General features: G+C 38.0%; 1 protein-coding gene across 6 annotated transcripts in view; it reads right to left on the reverse strand.

Annotated features, from left to right (window-relative positions):
* Positions 1 to 2,019: 2,019 nt before the first annotated feature.
* Positions 2,020 to 20,707, reverse strand: part of PPARGC1A (PPARG coactivator 1 alpha) — a gene marked incomplete at both ends in the record, with an annotated part of 680,253 nt that continues 661,565 nt past the window's right edge. For 5 of the 6 annotated variants that reach the window (XM_079700904.1, XM_079700905.1, XM_079700906.1 and 2 more), the window contains 6 exons: positions 2,020 to 2,123; positions 9,036 to 9,187; positions 9,519 to 9,640; positions 18,359 to 18,479; positions 18,632 to 18,736; positions 19,520 to 20,435. In XM_079700904.1, the coding sequence (XP_079557030.1) occupies positions 2,020 to 2,123; positions 9,036 to 9,187; positions 9,519 to 9,640; positions 18,359 to 18,479; positions 18,632 to 18,736; positions 19,520 to 20,435 (1,520 nt within the window). The remainder of the gene's footprint in view (positions 2,124 to 9,035; positions 9,188 to 9,518; positions 9,641 to 18,358; positions 18,480 to 18,631; positions 18,737 to 19,519; positions 20,436 to 20,707) is intronic. The other variant, XM_079700907.1, reaches the window with a different exon arrangement.

Raw genomic sequence — 20,707 nt, forward strand, 5'->3', positions numbered from 1 at the left:
ACAACTTCATGGTCACGTCAGAGGCCATGCTAGTGCAAGTAGAAACACTGCTTCTGCAAAAGCGGAATTTCCCAAATGAAACACTTAAACTCCAACCTGACAATTGCCATGCATCCTAGGTAGAAAATTTCCACTGGCTTTATTATTTTCATCATCTCATAATTTATAATAAATAGACTATCTGCAACTGATAAATATGTCTCTTTAGTAAACAAAGGAATGAAATATCAGTATTTATACAGGATGCATAACTGTAAAAAATACAGATAAATACCATCATCATACTCTGCCAAGGGAAAGAGATACTGGCTTCAAAGATAGTCTTCAGACACACATTAATTATTGTAAAAATCATACTGTAATTATTACCTCAGCATTTTGTATCAAATTAAAATCACAAAAATTAAAACAAAACAGCATTTTAAAAAGATTTTTGACCTCTAGTTTCAAAACTACTGTTGATAGAGAAAATAAAAACATTTCTTAATGGTTACCCATTGAGAGACTTTACATAAAATCATGATATCTTCTAGAAAAATTTTAGATGAGAAAATTTCATTCCCCTAACAAATCCAGTGTATAAAACTTCAAAGAAAAACAAGCAACAAGAAAATGTGGAAAAATATCGCAGAAGTGGTTAATACCTTTAGGGGGCTAGGAGATTTCTTGACAAGATGCTTGGATCGAAGCTCACCTAAGAAGGGATGGTTGTGCGTAAAGCATCGATTTGTTGTGTTGCACTCAATGGACACACACATTGTCCTTTTTTTGTTTGTTTTGTTTTACAATCAAATATATATAAGCGGTAAGTTCAGCTTCTAAATATGTTAGTGTACAATAATTGTTTCACCTCATAATTACATTTGAATATTCTCGATTAAGAAAAATTTAGCAGTTTTGAAAAGAAGGCTGCATTTACAGTGCATAGCTGTAACAAAAAAAGAACATCATTGTATCGTATATACACAAAATAAAAATACTCCATTTAACATCTGTAAATACTTAACTACATCAGAGAATGTAGCAATTATACTATCTGAACACATCCCAGAGAGTTCTACCCAACTCCCATTAGTAACGTAACACCGTGCTCGCTCCTCAGGAAGAACCACTGAACAAGCTGCACGCTTGACCATTGACAAGGCTTTTGAAATTCGCTGTGGAAGATCAACATTTTGGACATTTACATGGGTGTCATGAGAAAGGACGAACTACAGAAACTTCAAAATGTTAGGAAAGTTGAGCTCGGTGCCCGAAGTATCCTCTCCCACCCAGATTCCATGGCAAAAGGAAAAAGGAAAAAAAAAGAAAGAAAATAAGGGAGAGAGAGAGAAAGGATATGAGTTCTACGGAACCTGCAGTTTCTTCGGGATTGTCATATAATCATTACGTTATGAGAGAAAGCTTGCTTCAAGTTGATTTTGCACTTTCTTAAAAAAAACAGAGTATGGAGGCTGATGCCCAGACATCAGTGGCTGTCATTTTAGGGTGGCTTGTGGTTGGTTGGTTTTCTTTCCTTTTGGATGTACACTTTTTTTTTCCTTTTGAATAGAATATGAACATTTTGAAGTTCTAGGTTTTGAGTGTGTCTTCATGGAACTGCTGCCATTTGAAGTGGTTTGCCCTTGCACGCTCTGGTCAGGTGCCCCCACTCCCCACCTGTACATACACACTTCCCCCAAACTAGGCAAACAACACACATGCGCACACACACACACGCGCGCACACACACACACACACACACACTCCATCACCAAGAGACTCAGGGAAAGCAAAGCTGACACCCATAAATAAACATGTGCTTACTGGGTTTCCATTCTGTCTCTTGCCTCTTCAGCAGCTGTGTTCATGTAAACCATTGTTGTTGTTCTTGTTGTATTGTTGTTTTGTTTTGTTTTTGTACAGAGAGTGTAAAGTAGGAGAAATTCCTAAGTATGACTTGCAACAGTCTGTTAGGGAAGGACGCGCTGTCCCGTGAGGTATTCACCGTCCCTCTGTCATCCTCAGCCAGGGAACATGTTACCTGCGTAAGCTTCTCTGGGCTTCTTTCAGTAAACTATCGAAATCCAGAGAGTCATACTTGCTCTTGGTGGAAGCAGGGTCAAAGTCATCTGAGTTTGAATCTGAAAGAAACCCAAGCCATATTTAGATGTACCCTCTGCTGATGGTCATTAACTCAATCATCTAAGCTAAGATTACCTGATTCAAGAGCAACTTATCCAATCGATATACTTTAAAAAATATGCCCAACTTTTATTAGTATATGATATTGGTGTTGGTGTACACATATATATGTGCATATATTTACATATATTTTTTCAGAAGGTATTTATATGTATGAATATTAATATGTGTATATATATTTGCAGAAGGTATTTTTACAGTATATGGTACTGGTATATATACACACCAATATTTTAGTTAATTAATTGTATATTTATATATTTATTTATTTATAGCACATGTATATATTTGCAGAGGGTAAGGAGTGATGAGCATTCAAAACAATCATCTATTGACTCATGTTAGACTTAAACACTCCTGGGAGGTAATCAGAATAGACTTTAAAATTTCTTTTCAATAGCAACTTAGTCAATCAATATGCTTTACAAATAAGCCCCCTCTCCCTTCCTGGCATGTTAAATGACTTACCCAAGGTTCCTCAACCACTTAGTTGGAGAGGTAAAAGTAGAAGCTGGAACTAATTTTCCTATTCAGTGGAATTGATTTCATTGAGCGTGAAAGCCAGTTGAGTGGGAGAGAGAGAACTGTCAGAACTTCACCCACTCATCGCCCTGCTGCTCCCCTTTCAGGCGGGAGGGACATACGATCTCCAGTACCTTGAGGGACCCCAGCAACAGTGGCACAAACTCTCCCCACATTAGAAGGTTTAGGAAAATGCTTCATGTCCAGAGAGGGCAAATGCAGCCTCTTTACTCACTAATAGGAGAGGAAAAATATACGCATATAAATAAAGCCATGGTCTTTCTTAGATCCTTAAACTAGTCCAAGTAAGCTTTTGTGCAAAGCTCCACATGCCACTTTAAGTAGCCCTGAACAAAATAGATGTGTGTGAGTCACGTTGGACGTAAGGTAAAATTCTGTCAAATATTTCTGATTTTTCTCCTTTGACATCTACGAAAAAGTCAACTATTTCTGCTGGTCTCTCAGCTTGAGAAAAGGTATCTTGGAAATACAATAGAAAGCCTCTGGCAAACACATTCATTCTTTGGAAAGTACTTACTAGAAGAGAAAACTAAACCTTTCTGGGAAACGTTAACAATCTTACTAAAATATAAATATTTGTGTTTTACCCAGATTAAATTACAAAATAGAAATGCTTGGTGACAGAAAAGGGTAATATTAGATAATATGGGGACTAATCACTGACCTCACAAGGTGTTCTTCTGAAAAGGTTGCAAATCCCTCAAGCTCTCCAGAACCAGGCTGATTCCCCTTCCCCACCAGCTTCAATCTACTTTAAAGACAAGGAAATTCCTTCACTTTTTTTTTTTTCTCATTCTCACCATCCCTTGTCTTTAATGCATTTCTTTTTCCAGGTAAGATGAACAATTGTAGTCAGCCTCAGATATAAAAAACAGGACAAAAATGGCCCATCTTTCCTCACTAAAATTTTATATGGTCAATCTTTTTTTTAAAATTTTATTCAATACCTATTATTTGGAGACACAAATTGTACTTGAACATTTGTTACTTTTTAAAAAAAATTTATTTATTTACTTTTGGCTGTGTTGGGTCTTCATTCCTGTGCGAGGGCTTTCTCTAGTTGCGGCAAGCGGGGGCCACTCTTCATCACAGTGTGCGGGCCTCTCACTATCGCAGCCTCTCCTGTTGCAGAGCACAGGCTTCAAATGCGCAGGCTCAGTAGTTGTGGCTCACAGGCCCAGTTGCTCCGCGGCATGTGGGATCTTCCCAGACCAGGGCTCGAACCCGTGTCCCCTGCATTAGCAGGCAGATTCTCAACCACTGCGCCACCAGGGAAGCCCTATATGGTCAATCTTAAATTACACTGGCTTACACACTTCTCTTCATAGCTTAATGAATAATTTGCTTGTATAACCAAAGAGCCTCATGAGCAGCTGTTGTTCAAATCAAAATCTTTTCTGTAGACACACAAAAAAGTCCTGCTCATTGTCAGAGATTAGCCTGAAATCAGAATTCCACTTGCACTGTAGATGAAGATGGAAGAGCTGTCCAGTGATGGCAGTCTGTGTGACATAAAGTCAGCATAGAACCGTCGAGAATATATATGTGTATCTTTCCTTGGAGGAAATTTTGAGAATATTTAAAATGTCTTAATTTGGGATTACTCTACATGAAACCCAGAATTTTCTGGGTTTTCATTAGTAAATACTAAAAGCACTTTGATACAGTGGATTTCAAGAGTTTCTACTTCAAGAGTTTCTACACTGTGAAATACAGTGGCTGGTGCTTATGTATATACCAACTTTCATGGGCATACTATGTCAGTCGGCACCCACAAAATCTTTCTCATTTCTTGAAGAGACAATGTGTTTATATGCAACTCCTGTGGCAATAACATCCACTCCATCCCTTTCCCTCCACTAAGGGAAGGATATTGCAACACAAGCAAGAGATAATGAAATTTTTATAGGAATAACCTGAAAGCCACTCTAACAAATTAAAAAAATAAAATTTTATAATTAATAATACGGTATTAATAGAAACAAATCACATCACAACTGTATTCTGAGCACCTAGAAAACTGTTGGCACAAAGTAGGCACTCAGTATTTGTCTACTGAATGTATTAATCTTGAACACCTACACATATTATTAAAAACGTGATTGAAGGGCTTCCCTGGTGGCACAGTGGTTGAGAGTCTGCCTGACGATGCAGGGGACACGGGTTCGTGCCCCAGTCCAGGAAGATCCCACATGCTGCAGAGCGGCTGGGCCCGTGAGCCATGGCCGCTGAGCCTGCGCGTTCGGAGCCTGTGTTCCGCAACGGGAGAGGCCACAACGGTGAGAGGCCCGTGTACCGCAAAAAAAAAAAAAAAAAAAAAAAGTGATTGAAAATATTTGTGTTTAGATCTGGGATTGATTTACCAATGAATGGCAAGGGTATATGTAAAGTTACTATGTATTCAAGATGTTGGTAATATAATACATTTCTTTGAGTTAATAAAGAGTTTGTGACCAATGTTATTTGTTTACTTTTTATTATTTATGAATTCTAAGCCATAACTAATTCCTGATCAAAATGATCATATTCTTAATTGTGACCCATCCTTCTATTTTGACCCTATAGTCCTAATTTAATTTCTGTCTTTCCTCTTTGAGATTTTTCATCAAGCTCTTTCAAATGGAAAGATCTATTTGTTTATAGAACAGTAAACAGAAAGACACACAGATTACAGATTCATAGAAACCAGACTTAAATATTGGCTTCATCATGATAAGCTTGATCATCCCTTTAAATTCTGAGTCTCATTTATAAATCTGGCTCATAAATAGTAACTAGAATCATTGTGTTTTGTACTAATAGTATTGTAAGTAACCATTAAGTGGCCTCAACAGCAGAGAAATGGAGACCTAAATAGACATTTCTCCAAAGAAGACATACAGATGGCCAACAGGGACCTGAAAAGCTGCACAATATCACTAATTATTGGGGAAGTGCAAATCAAAACTATGATGAGGTGTCACTTCACACCAGTCAGAATGGCCATCATTTAAAAGTCTACAAATAATAGGTGCTGAAGAGGGTGTGGAGAAAAAGGAACCCTCCTACACTGTTGGTAGGAATGTAAATTGGTACAACCACTAAGGAGAACAGTATGGAGGTTTCTTAAAAAACTAAAAATAGAACTACCATATGATCCATCAATCCCACTCCTGGGCATATATCTGGAGAAAACCATAATCTGAAAGGATACATGTACCCCAGTGTTACAATAACCAAGACATGGAAGCAACCTAAATGTCCACTGACAGAGGAATGGATAAAGAAGATGTGGTACATATATACAATGGAATATTACTCAGCTCTAAAAAGAATGAAATAATGCCATTTGCAGCAACATGGGTGGACCTAGAATTTGTCATACCAAGTGAAGTAAGTCAGACAGAGAAAGACAAATATCATATATCACTTAAATGTTGAATCCAAAAAAAATGATACAAATGAACTTACTTACAAAACAGAAATAGACTCACAGACATAGAAAACAAACTTATGGTTACCAAGGGGGATGGGGGGTGAGGGGGGTGGGGGGAGATAAATTAGGTGACTGGGATGGACACACACGACTATATATAAAATAGATAAATAACAAGGACCTACTGGATAGCACAGGGAACTCTACTCAATATCTTATAATAATCTATAGTGGAAAAGAATCTGAAAAAGAATATATATATACATGTATAACTGAATTATTTTACTGTACACTTGAAACTAACACAACATTGTAAATTAACTATAATTTAAAAATAGCAGAGAAATGGGATATATGAGCTAACTTAATTTAGGAGAGCAAATAAAAATTTTAAAAATTGGTAATCTATCTAAAATGATAGGTTGCTTTACTTTTGGTAAAATTAATCAGTATCACATCATTTTCACTTTACTCTTGACATACACGTAAGCTCCCAACCCCTCTTAGAGTCCAGTATATGCTTACATGCACCTTATTCAGCATTCATGGCCCAAGGCACTTAACTTCAACTATTCAGGGAATAAAGACAAGACATATATGATGTTGTTTGGTTCCAAAGCTGGCCCCTGGTGTTGATTCTTTCATTTTAAAATAACTTGAAATTTATAACTTCTCATAACAATCATTTTTATTATAATTATAGCTACTATTCATTGAGAATCTATTTTGTGCCAGACATTGACACTATGCTAAGGGCTTCACAGACACATATTTAATCTTCACAACAACATTATAATGTATTTTACAAATGAAGAACCAGAAGCAGAGGGAGTTTAATTGCTCAAGGTCCAAAAGCTAACTCAGGTTTCAAAACCAAGCCTGCGAAATTCCAAAGCCAAGGCGCTTTCAACTACACCAGGCCTACACTCAGATTGACTCCACTTCCTGCATTTGTAAGGCTGGAGGGAATTGGAAAAATCCATGCTATTACAATACACATCAAACACACCTTTCAGGAAATCAGAGCTAGCTTAGCAATGGCAAAGTTTCTATTGCTGCTGGCAAGGCAGAGAGATAACTAGAGGAGAAGCATTCTTCTTAGAAATATTTCAGGGAGGTTCCAGTTCAATTTGGAAATACTATCCCATGCTCCCTTTACCAGTGATGGATCATGATCTAAAGGCCCCTCTAGGTAGCTTATTCTAAACTCTAGATGTTTTGAGAGACTAGAAAACACCCTGGACTTCATCACTGAAGAAAATAAGTCAAATCAACTCAAGACTTCAATCTGTCTGGACTGTTTTTATCAGCCAACATTTGAACAAATGACTTGCCACCTTTTATATTTTCATCCCTAGGCGTCTATCTCTCTAACAGTCAACTGCCTCTCCCCTGCTTCATACTATCTATTTAGCTTGTGAAGTGAATTATAGCATATTCCCCCTGAACAATGCACTCCACCTGTATCAATTACTCTAGGAAGACATCAGTTCAGCTGAAGGAAGAAAAAAGCCCTGTATTTGGTATTCATTTTTCTTTCCTTTATACCAAGCCAAAGCAAGTGCAGATAGACATATAATAATGTTTAGGAGCAGATTTATATGTTAATTTCATGATGATTATTATAAGTTGATTTAAATAATTATGTCATATACACAAGACATTTGTCATTTTCCTTCCTTCATTATTTCATGAAGGAATTTAAAGGCTTACAATATACACATTAGTTAGGAAATAACATGGAAAGGAACAAAATTAAAATTGGAAAGGAAATCAAGATGTCCATCTTGGCATTATTTATAATATCAGAAACCGAAAATGTGTTCAGCTATAATGGAACGATTAAATATAATGGCGCTATTTGCCAAACAGAATACTATAAAACGATTAAAATATACTGGTAAATTATTTTTGATCCTTTGAATCACAGTGGAAAGTGAACTTATATAATATTAATCAAGAAAAGTAGAACTTAAAAGTGTATATATACGTATAATATGACCTCAACTATAAGAAATTTGACGTTCTGAGACAAAATACTGAACAGCAAATCCCATACTAGGCAACAGTGGTTATCTCTAGGTGATAGGCTGATAGGTGATTTTACTATTTATCTTAATACCTTTTTATATTTTCCAAATGTCACCCCTTGAGTCTGTACAACTTTTATAACAGGCAAAAAGGAATACTTATCTATTCTTCAGCTTCCTTACCTGTAAAATGGGGATGATAATATCCACTTCCTAGGATTGTTCTGGTAATTAAATGAGAAAATGCTTACAAAGCCTTGGCACAATGCCTAGCATATGGATGCACTAGAAAAAAACAGGGGTTTTTTTTCTTCTTTTGTTTTAAAGAAAGTACAGTGTGATTTAGCACATGAAATTTTACTTTCTCCTCTCTGGGTGTAATTTGTAGAAAATTTCGACATTTCTAAGAGTTTGTGAGATAATAAGGAAAAAAGAATAAGACTTTTGCATATTCTGCTCTGCAAAGCAATGATGCCAATGCTATAGCTTGTACAAAAGGATTCAGGGTAGGCACGGAAAGCAGTAACAGGTTACAAACGAATACAACACTTGCACACTCAGAACATACCATACCACACACACACACACACACACACAAAGACATACAAGTAGTGCAGAATTTCAGCATATGGGCAGACAGTAGAAACAATTTGCTTCTTCTCTTTGTTGCCAAAACTTAAGCCCCTTGCTTCTGAAACTGTCTCGTGTGTTAAAAAATAAAAAATAAGATAAAATCTGTATTCAAATATTCCTTCTAGTAAAATAAAGCGATGGTCCAACCCAATGTGCCTACAGTTTACATACGCTTCCATTTTGAGCTCTACATTATGGATTCCTCACTCTATGTACAGTAAAATCCATACCTAGGTCTGCATAGTTAGACTTGAAAAATTGCTTGCGTCCACAAAAGTACAGCTCAAAGTCAGTTTCATTCGACCTGCGCAAAGTATATCCATTTTCAAGAGCAGCAAAAGCATCACAGGTATAACGGTAGGTAATGAAACCATAGCTGTCTCTGCAACGGACAAAAAAGAGAAGTTCAAAGCTAGTGAGGAAGGATTAGCATATATGACTGTAACCCTTTCTACTTTGGAGACTTTGCTGGTGCCAATGTCTGAACCACTGCATCCATTTATCAGTGTGATTGTCCTGTCAAGCAGCTAAATACTTATTTCTGGGACAGGAAATCTCAACTAGAAAGATTAATAAATAGAGATGAAAGAAAATAAATAAGGTTCTGAACTCAACATGTCATCTGTCAAAGCATTCCCATTCTAGTAATCTTATGGCCATAATTTTTTACATATGTCAGCTTCTAAACAAGAAATAATCTTGAAGATTCTCACCCATCATCCCGCAGATTTACTGTGCACTCCTCAATTTCACCAAAAACTTCAAAACGGTCCCTCAGTTCTGTCCGTGTTGTGTTAGGTCTGATTTTACCAACATAAATCACACGGCGTTCTTCCTAGGGGGGGAAGTGAGAAGACACTTGCTAGTTCTGAAGATAGGAAAGAAGTTGAATGCTAGAAACATTTATAAATGTGCAATCATGCATAATGAGAACCCCCCCAGAGCATGCCAATTAAAGCAAAACACACACTAAACCTGAACAAAAGACTACACTTGAACCAAGTTTTACTTTCCATTTCTTCAGTATCACTCTCTTCCGCCTCTCACTCTCTTCTACTTTTTCTATCCATCTCTGTTCCTTTGTCACATGACATTTAATGTATTATAGAAGAAATGTGTGTAATGCAATCTTTTTTTATCACTGAATAGCTGAATAATATCTATTAAATATTTTAACACTTGTGACTCGATTATTAATCTTCAAAGTTGGTAGGAAACTGACCTGGCTTGCAAAACTCTTTAATTTCTCCTTAACTCAGAATTGTAATAATAAAATATACACATTTTTTAGTTCTATTGACGAATCATTGACATTCCTTACTGTATAATTTTAAGATGTACAGCATGATAGTTTGACATACAAATTTTGACACCCCTCAAAATATTGATTCTTAAACTCTAGTATAAATACAAATTACCTGGGGTGCTTATTAAAAATACAAATTATTGGGTTTATTCCAGGTGTATTAAAAAAATTTGGAAAGTAAGCTTCAATGATCTTTATTTTTAACAAGCACACCCCAGTGATTCTGATACAGGTGGTCCAAAGACAATAATTTTAAGAATACAGTCTTAAAATACTGGCCATTTTAAGCCATGGGTCTCCAAGGAATAAGAGCTATAAAAGAGGCTATAAATTTCACTTTGCCAAGGAATCTTATTTGAGGAACAGACGAGAAGGGTGTGGCCTAATTTTCACAAGTGGAGTCAATATCATCATAATCTGAAAGTCAACAGCAATTTATAACCTACAAAATATGGGAAGAATATTTTATAGCCTGAAGATGGATCACTTTTTAAAGAACAAGAATGCATTCTTAGTGTAAGAGGTAATCATATATCTCTTATTCCAAGAAGACAAGGCCAAAGATGATGATGTTTCTCAAACTGAGAAAAAGTTTTTCAAGAACGTAAGAAGTTAGTATAACGAAGTGCTTACCAGTTAGCTTGTATGTCTATCAATGGCAAACAAGAATGAAATGAATTTAAGGTTAGAGAGATTTAAGTTAGATAGAGGCAGAGACTAGGAAACACAGGGCAAAGGTACAGATTTAGCTTGCCTAAGAGTTTTCTCTGGATGTGCTGAGAATATCTTTTTACATCTTGGATGATGTAAAAAGTCATTTAGGCTTAAAGCAAAGAGATGTCCTATGTTATTTACTTAACATATGTCCATTTCACGTGCCCAGTATTTAGCAAAGAACTTGGTAAAGAGTGGACTCTCAATAAATGTTTGAGAAACGTAACTGAACAATTCACAGACCCTATAATACATATCCCCCTAGGTGATTTGATCAACCATGTTTCTTCTTTTACCATATGCAACACTCATATTTCCGTTTTCATCAGGGAAGTTCCTCTGAGCTTCAGGTTCAAATAAACAACTATCTATTTGACATCTCAGGTTGGATGTCCCATAGGCACCTCAAACTAGACCAACATTACCCAAACCAAACTCTGTCGTTCAGCCTCTTCCCAGTGGGTCTTTCTTGTATCAGTGAAGTTAACACCATCTAGCCAGTTATTCAGGACAAAAACCCAAGTGCCTTCCTTGATTCTTCCCACTTAGTCCCCTCCACATTTCCAAACACTCCTTAAGTCCTGTTGATTTTTACTTCCTAAATCTGCCTCTTTTATTGCATGTCCCCTAAATCAAGCTGCCAGCATCTCTTTCTGGACCAGTAAAACAGCCTCTTTACTCAGATCCTATGTCTGTGTTTACCTTCCTCCAAACTATTCTTTCACCTTGGTCAGAATAGTCTTTACAAAGAGTACAGGAATCCAATCACACCAATTAAGATCTAAAACATTTCAATAGTTTCTCATAACATTTAGGGAAAGACCTAAATCATTAACAGAACCTACCGGGCCCTTCAGGGTCTGGATCTATCTTCATCTTGGACTTCAGCTCCCACATCCCATTCTTTCCTTTCCTCTATTTCCAGCCATATTGATCTTCTCTCAGTCCCTAGTATGTACTGTGCTCCTCCCTTTTCTAAGGGCTTTGCACAAGCTGCTTCTCTGCTACTTGGAATATCCTTTCCACACTGCCTCCCCTTCCCCTCCACCAACATACACATACTGTCTAGAATTACAGTGAACTCAACAATCATTTTCCTTTCTGAGACTTGAGGTGAGGTTCGGCTTTCTATTACAAGTTGCTCTGATAGAACACTCTACTTCTCCTTTGTAGTTCTGTGCCCAATTGTAATTAAATAATTAATAGTTTATTCGGTGTTTAATGTCTATCTCCCCCAACAATGAAAGCTTCATGAAAGCACAGACCATACCAGTCCTATCGACTACTATATTTTAAGGATACCCAAACATAAGAGTCTCTTAATGAATATTTGTTGAAAAATCAATCAATTGCCAATCAATTAATCACTTTTAACACCTAGTTCCATGCCCTTCATTACATCAAAGGTGACTAAGTGTGGTCCTTACTCTGAGACTCTCTAAGACAATGGAGAATGAAAACCAGGTTTGGTGCTTTATCATAGGAAAGCCCTTGCCCAGGTAGCTCAGCTGAGTGTACTAACAAAGGTTTCCATGATTTGCTTTTATGGTTTAAGTGTAAGGACTCTCACTTTTCTCACTCCACTGAAACAGCTGGTAAAACACAATTCTCTGACAGCAACCATTGAGCCTACATAACTGACCAGATGAAGTACAGCAAGCAGAGCGGGCTGCCTGATTCGCTTCCATGTAGATTGTATGTCTCAACTGAAGGCTGTAATTTTGTTGTTCCAGAGCACCCAGCACATCCTGGAGGTCAATAAATATAAATGGAGAGTGAGGCTCATCCCGGGGCAGTGCTGTACACTTGAGCAAGGGAATCATCACATCACATTCCGTTCTATTTATGCAGCCAGCTCCAGCCAAACAGCAGAATTTGATGGGACTGTTATCTAAACTTCCTGGCGCCTGCTTGCATGAGTGTTATTTATTTATTTTTTTTAATGAATGTTTTTAGGAAGGTTACTACTGTACAGAGGAAAAGGAGGGAGAAATGCAGAAGAGAGAGAAAGAAATTGAACCATCACAAAGAAATTGCTCATCTACCATTAAGGGAATATACACAGCCTATGTTCATCTTCAAGGAAATTCAAAGGAAAAGTGAAAATCGACCATATGCACATCCATATGCAGACATATTGGGATAGTCTCTGAATTGCTTCTTTATACAAAACTCTATGCAACAATAATCCCAAAAGAGGATAAACCAGAGGAACTTTTATATCGGATACTGATACATTCTGCAGTAAAAAGAAGACACAACCTAGATAGGAAAGACAGAAATCCAAAGGGCTGCTCCGCAATCACTTAAATTACCTATTTGACTGTCAATCTTCTTTTATGCAACATAAGAATGCGACCACATCTTGCTATCTTACAAAGATCAGAGATTGAATACATGTTGAAATTCTCATTTGAGAAAATGATTAGAGTGTTTGGTTTTCCTAGTGATAAAAATGAAATTAAAAGGCATCTGAAGGTCTAAAAAGCAAAGACAAAAATCTTTCCAAGATTGGCCAAAATGTCTAGTGAAGAACTGATTATTTTTAACATGTTGCAGTTTTATTAGACAGATGAATAGATTCCATATCTTTAAAAAACCTTAACATTTGCAGTCAATTTTTCAAGACATTAATTTCTAAACAGGAGATGAAAGGAAAAGAAATCAAAATGCTTAATAACATTTCCAACTTCTTAAAGGCTTGGAGGAACTCTAAACCTTTGGAAAAAGCTCCTTGAAAAATGATTTTCAGACCAGTTTTCACTATCGAGGAGGAAGGAACATTTATCAAGTATATTTTAGCTTCAATTTTCACAAAAGCTAGTTTGCTGATGGGGTGGATAATAAAAGTGAAGATTTATGTTGCATTAACAGGTATGGTAAATCCTCATTATATCAAAACACAGGGGATAAACAGAGAAAAAAAATCCGACTGAATTAACTGACTTTGCATTATCAAAATCTTTATCAGAAAGTGTGTAGAGCCTCCCAGTTAGCTGGGGAAAACATATAATGGTTGTTTCTCATCAAAAAATAAGTAACTCCTGGCAAAAGGGGTTTGACTAAGAAGAAAAGGAAATTAGTAGTAAGATTAACATTTACTAAATTCTAATAGATGCCAAGTACTATGCTTGATGCTTTTCTGTGGGTTATCTCACTAAATGCTCTGCAGTGTTAGGCAACAATAAGGAACAGACTGATATAATTTGGATTTTAGTTCTCAGAACTTTTATTCTACATTTCCAAGTCAGGATAATTTAAAAATCCCTCTTCCTATGCTAAGGAAACTGAATGTCAACTTTGGCAATGAAAGATTTATGTTCACCTCCAGATTAGTTACAACCTAACTTCCTCAAAAATTCCAAGGATATTACAAATACTATAGATGAGATGAGTGGATAAAATCCATGCCACTTCTACAGTGAATGGTATAGCTATGTCCTCTATCTAAAAGATAAAGTGGGAGGGGTGAATGACCATGAAAAGGTGTGAATGGATAGAAACAAAGGCCAAAACTCTGACATAATGCCAAAACAAGTTTTCTTTTTTGTTGTTTTTTCTCTTGTTCTTAACATTGATAACACTCATCTGATTCAGTAGGCATTCAGTAAGTGACTGCTACTAGGAGACACTTTCAGGGGAGAAACAAAACTATAGCTTTCAGTTTACCAAAGTTACTTCCATCCAAGTACGTCCCAGGAATACTCCTTAGTGTCTTAGGTTGGATAGATGTGAATACATCCAGCTTAGTTTACTTAAGAGCTAATATAATTAGACATTAAGTACTATACTCTGGCTTCCAGAGTTCCAATAAAACCTGAATTATTTCAAGCCAATGAGACTGAGAAAAGCAGAGGATAAATTGGGTTTTGAGAGCATTTAGATGGAAATTGGAGGAAAACAGCAACTTTAACAATGGCAATATTCAACCACAACATATGATTCTGTGTAATTACTAATTATTAGTCTTTTCTTAGCTGTCTGATTTGGTGCACTGAAGGTCTGAATAAAGACTTTTGGACACATACATAATAAAAAGTTTATAGATGACCCAAACCACCATCTCCTTCTTATGGAACTCAAAAGTAAGTCAATATTATAGACCACAAGACAAGGTAGCAAAGGTTAATTTTGTAAAATATCTATTACATGATTGTAACATTATTTTTTTCATTTCCTTTTGGAGCCTCTGTTTTGCTGTTCCGCTGATTATAAAATTGATCTGAATTAATGAATAATCCAGCACTGCTCCCAAGATATTCCAGATATAATTTGCTATTTATTCATTACTTTAAGGGTGTCTCAGAAATCTGAATGGAAACCACCTACCTGACCAACTTAGGCAAATGGTCCTAGTTCCTTTAGCTGTTTCATGAATGACTTTTCAAGCTAATCTAGTCAAAAATGAGTCAAAATGAGTCAAAAATCATTGCTTGTATCTCCAATTCCATAAAAATATATTTTGCAAATGCATTATGGCACAAGAAAGCAGGTCATTTTGAGGAAGGAAATCAATCAGAAAAACTTCCTGCGGGTAATCTCATTAAATAGTTCCACTATGCCTTCAAGATATTCTTCAAAATCTTTATTATGACTTACAGGACCCTTCAAGGATCTGGCTACCATGGAGCCCTCCAGACTTATTTCTTGCCTCTCCTGTACCCTGGTGTTCTAATTAAATGACTAGCAGTTTCCCAATATAGCTTGTTCTTTTCCAGAGACTTAGTATAAGCTAAAGTCTCTGCCTAGAATAGTAATTTCCAATAAAAATATAATGCACCATATGTAACTTTTAAATTTTCTGAGGCACATTTTAAAAAGTAAAAAGAAACAAATTTAATTTTAATAATATATTTTACTTGGCTCAGCATAGCCAAAATATTATTGCTTCAACTTGTCATTGATGTAAAATATATTAATGAAGTACTTTACACTCTTTTTTTTTTTTGTACTGTCTTCAAAATTCAATCACACTCATAGTGCATCTAAATTTGGGACTAGCTGAATTGGCCTCATGGCTAATGGCTCCCACACTGGACAACACAGGTGAAAAAAACCTTTGCCCTTTCCTCCCTTTAGGTTTCAAATCAATATCACCCTCTCCAGGGATGCCCTCCCTCGTTCCCAGGGCTGGTTGCCAACCCATTTGCCACTGCAGTACCTTAGGTGCATCCTCTGCAATAGTAATTAACACACACTATTGCCTCTCCATGTATCTTTACCAGCCAGTAGACTTGAACTCCCTGGATGTGGGGACTAGGTCTTACCTAATTTTAGAGCCCAGGCACCTAACAAATGTCTCTCATATAGTCATGTGTTTTCACTTATTTTAAACAAAAATAGCATCTAATAGTCCAAGTGGGAATTGGTTTAACAGTAAGTCCCAAATCTTTATACTAAGCTCTTACTACCTATGGGTCACTGTGTTAGTAAACAATCTCTATGGCCTAGTTTTCTTTTTTAATCTGCTTTTTAAAAACAAAAATAAAAATCTCAAAGCCAAAATTCTCACAAACTTCTAGTTAATTATGATGACTTAATATAAGCCAAGTTGACATTTGCACTATAATTGCTGTCTTTCAAAGGGAACTGATAAAGATTGTCTTAGTCAAAGAATTAACCAAGGAACGGGTCAATATTTGTGACACAGGGAAAGGCAGGGTAGTAGGGTGGTATCTGCTTCCAAACTGAGGCTAGTGGCCTCAAGAGTGCTTTTGGCTCAGGCATCTATGGAATATAGACCATCACACTATTTGATCTATTTGTAAAGAACCAAACTAGCAAAAAGACCCCTCCCTCCCTTTCTTCACCCTAGTAAGTATCTGGGACTAAATTATCTTTGGAAGAATAGAATAAGCACATGTCATTTATCTACATTTATCTACATAGCTTTGGTTACAGCTGTGTTATATTTTGCACAAATGAGCAAATATATGATCAAACAATTTCTCTCTTTAGTGTCATTCTTTTGGGAAGAAACATGAAGAGTTTTATCAAATATGAATATGAAAACACTTAAATAACTATTTTCCTTCATGCTTTCTCAACATGACTCTCTTTGGTATATATTAACTGTACTGTGCCATACTACAAGGCTTTGTAAACTATATGGCACTCTATAAATGTGAATTATTATAATTATTGAACAGGCTATTAATTAAAAACATCTAAATTAGAAAATTGAATTTTTAATTTTCATTAGTCTTCTTAAGTGTTAACTAATGATACTCTGGCAGATCTTAATATCACAACTCATTTGAAAATTGAGAAAAATGAGGGAAAGTGTTATGATTTTCACAAGGCCTTTAATTTTGTCTTAGGTAGATTCAAAGTTAAATGGCAGCAAAGCCCTAGATCTTTAGCCTAAGTATCCAATGACTTCTCCCTTCTTTCTCCTTGAGTGCCTGAGTTAACAAACCTCTCAGTTAACCTTTTTCCTCCAGTTGATAACTGTTGGCCAATGCTTGATTTGGACTCTATTAGTCAGCTCTTTTATGTAGGTTTTTCAAGATTTTGTTGATGGTTGTGGGTTGTTTTAAAGGTACCATATCCATCTAACATTTACAGCTAAAAATCATTTCCCTAAGCCCTGGTTAGCTTGTATGCAAGATGTGTCAAAGGTTGATCTTCATTGAAATGACATTTAGCAGCTAACAGACAGCATCTGCAGTGAATGAAAACAGTGCCATTTCCAATGGATATGCCATGGCTCCCTATAGCACCACGTTGGGAAAGCCCTCAAGGCTCGATTGGGGCTCAGTGGGAAAGATTTCCTTAATCAATTAGGAATATCTGCCTTGAACAAGTACTGGATGCTGACAATTGGAGGACCTCCTTTTTGCCTTCTAAGGTCCGACCAACAGAGAACGAACTAGATGCACATAACCTAGATCCTTACCCCAAAGGGTCAGTACTGTGTATATGTCAAGTGAATGTAATACCCTGCAGTACATGGTGCTGAAATCCATAATAGGTTATTGAACAGTTCATAAGAAATATGGATGTATTCGTTGTTGACCCGGCACAAGGAAGAAATGATGACTTTCTTAGCAACTCTTTCTCTACCACTGCCTTTAAATCTAACTCAATCCAACCCTCATGTCTGCCAAAAAGACGAAAACTGAAACCAAATAGTGATATCTCTTCATTTTCCACTCAGAGAAAAAAGCAGCAGAGAACAATACAAAGAACTCATCCTCTGGCTTGATGGGACCAGTATCTGACTGGACAAATCTCTCCTTCCTCCATTTTTAGAAACAAAGGTCGAAAACGGTAATGAGCTTCAAGATGAATGAGAAACAGGTAGTATGGAGGAGAAATACACTGACCTAACATTTTGTTTTCCAATAGTCTGTGTTAAGAGGGACTGAGGACTCACTGATGCTTTAAAGCCAAAAGGCTGAGTATTGCATATTCTAACAAGAGTCTTTACCTGATTTTCTAATCTATGCCCACCCCCACGAAAAGAAAAGACAGGAGAAAAAAAGAAAAGAAACCCTCCTGTAAAATGAAAGTAAGCTCCAAGCTGCTTACAATTGCCTTCTGCCTTTGCCTCTCTCTCTGTTTGGCCCTTTCAGACTCCCGTTTCTCATACTCTCTGCGGTATTCTTCCCTCTTCAGCCTCTCGTGCTGATACTCCTCGTAGCTGTCATACCTGAGAAACATAACTTCATCATTAAGGCAACCACCTCCAATCGCATGAGCAAAATTAATCAGAAATCGGGGAGGGGGCAGGGTTTTAGAAAACATCTTGTCATCTACGGGAGGAGATGAGAGGCGCGGAGGGAAAAGGACGTGTATCATTACCTGGGCCGCCGGCCGTAGGGCGATCTTGAACGTGATCTCGCGCACAGGGGAGAATTTCGGTGCGCGCGGTGCCTGCGGTGGCCTGACTCATAGTAGTAGCAAGATCTGGGAGAGAGGAGGAAAAACAAAAGGGCATTTGCAACTTCCAGTGAACCCCAGTTTATCGGCATGACTGAACAGCCCCTGGAATTCCGCATTACATAAACCGGCTTTCAGTTCCCAGCTACTTGTGAGATTTCCCAGTGACAGTTTGTGATCGTCTAGTCAGCTTAGAGGTCTGGAGTGACGTGTTCTCTTGCAGCGTCTCTTATTGATGTGAATGCCGAACGCCGGCCTGGTACACTGTCAGCTTTATCTTGCATGGATCTCACCTATCCTGGCACAAGGCAGCTCTCCAGGTAATGGAAAAAGTTAGATGAGCAAGTTTCTTACAAATTGCTCTCTCTGATCTGACTGGCTCAAGGCACTGTGTTCAAGAATGACAGATTTAAGAGAAGATGGGGGGGCTTCCCTGGTGGCACAGTGGTTGAGAGTCCACCTGCCGATGCAGGGGACGCGGGTTCGTGTCCCGGTCCGGGGGGGGTCCCACGTGCCACGGAGCAGCTGGGCCCGTGAGCCATGGCCACTGGGCCTGCGTGTCCGGAGCCTGTGCTCCACAGCGGGAGAGGCCACAACAGTGAGAGGCCCACGTACCACAAAAAAAAAAAAAAAAGAGAGAAGATGGGGAGGAATGTATGGCTAACAACAATCTCCTTAGTTCCTGTGGCACTGGGAATGGATGGTGAGGGGCTGGGCTGCCTGTGGGTTTTGAATGCATTTTTTGCCTTTGGTTTTGTTTTCACTTCCTGGGGACGCCTTAGGCTTTGGGTGGGTTTTGACAAGGTTTACCTTGAAGAGGATCTACTGCCTGGGGACCTTGATCTTGACCTGGAATATGGTGATCGAGAACACGACCTATGTCGAGAAAAGGACCTTGAACGAGAGCGCATCCTTTGGGGTCTTTGAGAAAATAAGGATTTGGGTGGTGACACGGAATCTCTACATGGAGAGTTAAAAGAAGAACAAGAAGGCGACACATGGAACAATGAATAGGACTGCGTGCCATCCCAAGGGGAGTTCAGTTTATCACTTTCATCCTCGCTGTCATCAAACAGGCCATCCATGGCTAGTCCTGAATTTATAAACATAGGTAGTTTGGAGAATTGTTCATTACTGAAATCACTGTCCCTCAGTTCACTGGTCTTGTCTGCTTCGTCGTCAAAAACAGCTTGACTGGGATGACCGAAGTGCTTGTTCAGCTCAGCTCGGATTTCCTGGTCTTGGAGCTGTTTTCTGGTGCTGCCGGGAGAGACCTGCCTGCTCACCCCCGAGGCCTCTCTCAGGTAGCACTGGTCTGAATCTGTGGAAGAGCGCATCTGCCCCTGCCAGTTGGAGGAGGCATCTTTATATTCTAGTTGTCTGGAGTCGTGGAGCTCCTGTGATATATTAATGAGTATTTCCGTTTTGGAATTAATTGACTGACAATAGTCATGGTCACCAAACAGCCGCAGACTGGGCCGCTTGGCCTTCCTTTCCTCGTGTCCACTGGTGAGCACGGAGGTCTTGCTGAGCTGTGCGTACAACTCAGACTGCTCGGGCCCTTTCCTGGTGGAGTTATTGTCTTGGATACCAGAAGACTCACTGTACCGGGCCTTCTTTGATGGCGGAGGTACCACAGTCTTGCAAGAGGGCTTCAGCTTTGGAGAAGCCCTAAAAGGGTTATCTTGGTTGGCTTTATGAGGAGGAGTTGTGGGTGGAGTTAGGCCTAAGATAATAAAAGAAAAAAAAAGGGGAGGGGAGAGAGAGAAAGAAAAGAGACAGAGATATGTTGTTAAATGCCAGGATATGTTTTCCTAACTTTTCCAAGATTTCAGACAATGGTTAAAACTCAGTGAAAAGGAAGGAAACTAAATTCATGATAAGACCGTAAAAAGTGACTCTGTCCCCCGAAGCCTCTGTCACCAAGAAAAGATGGATCTACAATATGAGGCTGTGGTGAAAGCCATGATATTTTGTATTTCAAACGCCAATGCTAAC

This window comes from Hyperoodon ampullatus (genome assembly GCF_949752795.1).
Source record: "Hyperoodon ampullatus genome assembly, chromosome: 1".
In the NCBI taxonomy this organism is placed as follows: domain Eukaryota; kingdom Metazoa; phylum Chordata; class Mammalia; order Artiodactyla; family Ziphiidae; genus Hyperoodon; species Hyperoodon ampullatus.